The following is a 6000-nucleotide window of genomic DNA, read 5'->3' on the forward strand; positions in this document are numbered from 1 at the left end:
ATAAAAAGAATAATAATTAAACAAGTAAATAATTATAACTAAATAAGTAAATTAAGTGAACTATGTATTAGTTCTCCTGGAGGAAATTAAATTATTGGGGGAGGAGGGGAACTCAGTAGTGCCCAGTGATCACTACAGATGGTGCTCAGGGAACTCTTCAGTGCCAGGGAATGAAGCCGAGCTCCTCCTGCATGCAACGTCTGGGCTCTACAGTATCTGCCTGGCCCTCAAGGCTCATTGGCATTCATGGTTTACTTGAAAAACACACCGACTGAGCCGGAGCCATAGTACATGGGGAAGGCATTTCCCTTGCATGTGGCTGACCTGGGTTCGAGCCCTGACGTCCCACAGGATTCCCGAGGTACTGCCAGGAGTGATCCCTGAGTACAGAGCCAGGAGTAAGCCCTGAACACCGCAGGCTTTGCCTTCCCCACCCTCTACCCCCCCAAAAAATACTGATTATACTATGATCGACAACTGTTCCAAGTAGTCTCTGAAATCCATATGACTCTCTCCAAAGGATTTCCATTTCACTTTATTTCTATGGGCTAGTCTAGACCCTGGACTAGAGCCGTTACTGACTGGATTCAACAGAACAGCAAAAGAACACCTGGTCGCCCGTCTACGAGATGGTCGGACTCCTTTGTTAAGACCCTGAATGACCGCTTTGATGCTCTTTGTGTTCCTGGACGAGCAGATGCCACTGGGCTACACTAGCACATGACAGGGGTGGATGGAGACGCTACTGGCGCCCGATCGAGCAACTCGATGAACAAGGGGATGACAAGTGACAAGTGAGTCTGGTAGTGCTCAGGAGCACTTGCCACATGCCAAGTGCATACTCCAGTCCTCAGCCATCTCTCCAGCCAGGATTAATATTTCATTAGGTTATTTGGTTGGGTGGGGGAGGAACCACACCCAGAGGTACTCAGGGTTTACTCCTGGCTCTGTGCTCAGGGATCACTCCGGGTGGGGCTTAAGGGACCAAGTGCATACCCAGAGATGGAACCAGGCTCAGTCATGTACAAGGCAAGTGTCCAAACCCCAGCCCGATCTCACCAGAAAAAAAAAATTTTGTTTGAGTATATGAATGAAGTTTAATGATTCATATACCTTCTGCTGCCTCCCAAATCCCAATTTTCTTAAGCAAAGTCTTTTCAGCAGGCCTCAAAGGAGGGTGTGAGTGGAACAGAATACAAAAGGAAGAAGTAGGGGAGAGGCTGAACACTCAATCCTCTCCGTCAGAAGACAGAAATACAGGAGTGACCTAAGGCTGACGAAGAAACCTTGAAAGTTGTGTAGCACAGGGCCGCAGAGACAGAGCAAGGGTTAAGGCTCTTGCAATGGACGTGGCCAACCCTGACTCAATCCTGGACACAAAAGACGATTCCCTCAGCACCACAGGAGTGAGTCCTGAACACAAAGCCAAGAGTAAGCCCTGAGCACGGCTAGGTGTGCAGGCTCCCCACCATACAACACACAAAAATGATGCAGCACAGGACAAGAAGGCAGGTCTGTCTGTGGAAGCAGGAGAATGGCCTCCAGAAAGGAAATACTGACCGGTAGCGTTCTCTTGTATCTGGAGTCCTGGCCATCTCTGTGCTGCCCGGAAGTGCTGGCTGTGTCTCTGGAGTCTCTGTAACCAGCACTGGGGATGATGTACTCCTTCCCTATGTCAATATCCTTCATCGCCTCTCAGCCGAGTGCCAGGCTGCAGGGCTTGCGGCTTTGCAGGAGAGCTTCTGAAACAAAAGATTCAGCATGAACAGGTGTCTCCTGAATTGTGCTGCGTCCGTCAGACCCAGAAGTGCTCTAAGATAAGATACATACAAGGACTCCTGGTTTCAACGCTGATATCTAACTGTTTTCGAGTGCCATTTGGTTTTTGTAACTTCTGGCTTTGGGGTGGCACTGCAGTTAGAACCCAGATAACTGCAGATAACTGTGGACCCTGCTTCTGTTTCACTGTTTTTAAAGGGGGGTGGGGGAAATTGTCACTATAACAAAATAATTGAATTTTTAAAGGGGGGGAAATTTTCACTATAATAGAATTTCTTTCCAGCCCCAAAGAGAAAAGAAATTGATAAAGGAACACATGTCTTCTTCAGTGACATTCAAACCCAAAATACAGAGCATTGAGATATATTATTTTTAAAAGGCTTTCTAGAAATGATTTAAATTTGTTCCAAGCATAAAAAAAACTCCACAAATCAATTTTAAACTGGAAAAAATATTCCTCTTAACTAAATTTTACTGAACGAAAATTTACAAAACACTCATTCTGCCAATGATCTCTCCTCTCTGCATTTTTATACTTATGGGTTAAAGTTATTTTCAAATTCCATGAAGTTACATAGCTAAAGTGAAAAACAGTGTTTCATCTGAACTTTATCTTGACTCAAAAATAAATTCCCCTTGGGAGAGACTGAAAGTGTACTGAAAGTATCCTAAATTTAAACAGTGAGGAACAGTCGCACAATTCTGTGACTAACCTAACAAAATCATTCAAGTTGGGTCACTGTGAAAGAGAATTTCATGGCTGATTATATCTCAATAAAGCTGCTTAAAAAAAAAAAAGGGAGAGAAGTCCAAGGCTAAAAGGCACTTGCCTTGCACACAGCTGACAGCATTTTATCCCCGCATCACATATGTACCCGAGCACCTCCACATATGATCCCTGAGCACAGAGTCAGGATTAAGTCCTGAGCACTACTGGGTATGGCTCCCAAACCAAAATAAATATATACATAAAATATATAACGAAGATTGAGGATGTGGCATACATAGTCAAACATACAAATTATATGCATGAAGCCCTACATTCAATTACTGATCCCAGGTACCATCTGGCCCTAATTAAAAAATAATAACAAAAGCCCTTTTTTATAAAAAAAAAAAGGGGGGTGCTGTTCAACTGATTGCTAGCTAGCACCACCTAAAACTTTTTCTAATCCTTGGCATGCCTAGCTAACGCTAGCCAGGGCTCGGTACCCACTCTGATCACTTTTGAAGTAAATAAATCACATACACACCTCTCCAACATTTTTTCCACTGACTGAAAGCTTTCAAGACACGAGCCTTTCATACCAGCTTGCCCAGGAATTAAGTAGATGTGTGTTTCTTTTTAGATTCCATAAATCCTTAGTGTGCTCCCTCTCTTAGACTTTGCAGTCAAAATTATAAGAAGTACAATTCATTTTTAGGATATCAGAAAATAAAGAGCTACTATGAATTTTAAAATAAATTGAAACCTACTATTAAAGAAATAAGGGCTGTGTCTCCAGCAGAAAGCAAGCTTGGCTTCTTGCCTGACAGACTCAGTGGATACTGTGAAGCTACTTAAAAAAAAAAAAAAAAAAGAAGTCACCTTGTCCAATGACAAACTGCACCATAAACACGCCTTACAACCTGGAGCACAGGATCTCCGAGACCTCATTAAGCCTCAGCTATAAACAGACCTGGCACCTGGCAGGGTCCCCTAAGCTGGGATACAGCTGCAGATCAGAGTAATAATCCTTCTCCTTCCAGGCCCAGCCCTTCCTCTTGAAGGCCCCCTAGCCCAGAGGATGATTCCCGAGTGGAAAAATTAAAAAATCAGTCTTACTTTGCAAAAAAGTAGCAGCAGAAGAGCCATTTGCAAGGGAGGGGCCAAAGCGACTCGTTGGCGCCACCAAATGCAGAGTGGGAAAGCGTGTCCACAGCCTTCCCTGCCCGAGGAAGCAGGAGAGCCAGGGACTACGTGTGTGCAGGACACAGGGGCACAGTCTGCATCACTTCTAACACTCCTTGGGCTTGCGGGTCTTGGCAAAGAGGCGGATCCTGAGAACACGCCACGGGGCTTGGAGTCGCACAGTTACTTTCTCGTGGGGGCCTTAACATGGGATTATCCCACCTTCAGTGTTGGAGACAAAGCAGCCCACAGTGCAACTACCGGCAGGGAAGTTCAAAAGATTTGAGAGGGAAAGACTGCCCAAGCCTGAAACAACCTTAATCGTCTTAAAACACCCTTAACTGTCTTAAAAACACCTTAATCATCGAAGGAAAAACTGAAGTTTTTAATCTTTTTAAAACATTTTAAAATTAAAATTTTAGTTTGGGGGGGTGGGTGGAGGAGGTACTATTTGCATTTCCCCATTTCCACTGCTTCCCATGAAGTGGGAAACAGAGGTCTTTTCTTCAGCCGCTGACCATCCTCCCCGGGAGAGAGGGAACCGGGAAGGCTCATCGCGTTGGGGCAGATGCGGCAGCAAAGCAACGCACCGAATCTCTTAAGCGGCAGAAATCCAAAGCGTCCAGGCTCCAACCCACCTACAAGGAGAGTGGCCTCTGGGCGAGCGGACTTTTCTTTCTGAGCCAAGACTCGCCCTCGGTGATGGAGTGGAGCGACTCCTCTGCGCTATGCCGCAGGCTAGCGGGGGCTGGGGCTTGCAGAGAATCACAAGAGCCCTAACTTGCCAGACTGGTGTTTCCTAACTGCCTTTTGCAACCTTCTTAGCAGGTTTCCAACACCTGAGGGATCCTATTGCAGCTCCCCACCCCCACCCCCGCCAGCAACCCCGGAAGGAAAAGGACAGTCTGTATCAGCCTCCTGCAACCCACTTGTTGGGCCCCCCATCTTCTGCACCCTGCCTTTCCGCCTGAGACCCAGCAGAACCCTCCTCTTAAACCTCCTGAAACTTGGCCCGTCATTCCGGGGGGCTGGGAGGTGGGGAGCCCTCTGCCTCCTGCCCGCCCTCTGGGTGCAGAAAACCCAAGGAACCGCGGCGTGACATCCACGGGGCAGCAGGCAGGTCTGTGCGCTGGGAACGGAGGAGGGCGCCGGGCCGGGTCCAGAAACCTGGGCTCCCCGCCGGACCCGCCGAGGTCACGCCGAGCCTCCGTTTACCTATTTGCAAAGCCGGGAGCGATGCCTTCTCCGGCTCGCGGGGGGAGCCGCGTCTTCGAGAACACGGCGGGCGCGGGCCACGTCCCGAGCTGTCCCCTCCCGCAACCTTGCGCAGGGAGCGGGAGGTGATCGGCGGCCGACTCCGCCCGTGATGCCCGGGACCTCCAGGGCGTTCCCACGGCCAGCTCGGGGCCTGGAGGCGCGATCAACGACCCGCACCCCGGGGCCCCAGGCGCGCGCGCGCGCAGCACCCCCTGCTGGCCGCGGCCGGGAACGTCGCCGGCCCCCGGGACCGACCGGGCATCCCACCCTCACCTGCGTCCCCTGGCCCGGACCTCGGCCCCGGCGCGGCCCCGGGAGCGCGCGGCGCGAGACCGAGGGGCCAGGCGCCTGGGCTCCTCGGGTCTCCGGCTCCCCTGCCACGGATCGGATCCCGCAGCTCGGCCCGCCACCCCCCGGAGGGTCAAGCCCACGAGGGCCACTGTCACCTGGCCAGCGAGGCCGAGGGAGTAAAGGTGCGGCGGGCGGCCGCCACCTACCTGTGTCGCCGCTCCGGGAGGAGGCAGCGGCAGCCACTCGACCACGCTCCCGAGCATCAGCCCCGGAGCAAAACAAGCCTTTATATCGGCATTGGCCGCCGGACTGCGCAGGCGTCCTGCACAAAGGGCCGCCCGGACGACGGGAATTGTAGTCCCCAGCGCGGGGGCCCGCGGCCCGCGGCTCGCCCCAGGACTCGGTTTCCCAGAAGCAACGTAGAGAGATGCCGGCGGAGGGGCAGCCTCGGTCCCTCTCGGTGTTGCTGCCGAGCCCGTCTGGGGTCTTTCAGCGGCTGCCCCCGCCCCCGTCCCTGCAGCCCCCGGCGTGTGTCCCACTGGGTGGCCCGGAGCGCGGCCGGCAGCGGCGGGTGGTCCCCAGGGCGCGCGCGCGTCCGAGCGCCGGGAAACGCCGTGAAGGTCATCGCGGGTGGCTTCCTGGTCCTGCCTCACGGCCAGCCTTATCTGTTGTGCTCGGTGACATTTCACTCCTGTCCGGGACGCCGCGTTATTCTGCGCTCGTCCTCACTTGGATCTCGCGGGCCGCCACGCTCTGCACAGGACTGACCCCACCCCCCACCC

The 6000-nt window shown here is 52.1% G+C and overlaps 1 protein-coding gene across 1 annotated transcript in view; it reads right to left on the minus strand.

The window, feature by feature from the left end:
- The window catches only part of ABCC5 (ATP binding cassette subfamily C member 5), a 95163-nt gene extending 93428 nt beyond the window's left edge, over positions 1-1735 (minus strand). The window contains exon 1 of the mRNA XM_056121956.1: positions 1561-1735. Coding sequence (XP_055977931.1) covers positions 1561-1689 — 129 coding nt within the window. The 5' untranslated portion in view covers positions 1690-1735. The remainder of the gene's footprint in view (positions 1-1560) is intronic.
- Positions 1736-6000: the final 4265 nt, after the last annotated feature.

The sequence above is a fragment of the Sorex fumeus genome, unplaced genomic scaffold (assembly GCF_029834395.1).
Source record: "Sorex fumeus unplaced genomic scaffold, SorFum_2.1 ptg000044l, whole genome shotgun sequence".
NCBI classification, from domain to species: domain Eukaryota; kingdom Metazoa; phylum Chordata; class Mammalia; order Eulipotyphla; family Soricidae; genus Sorex; species Sorex fumeus.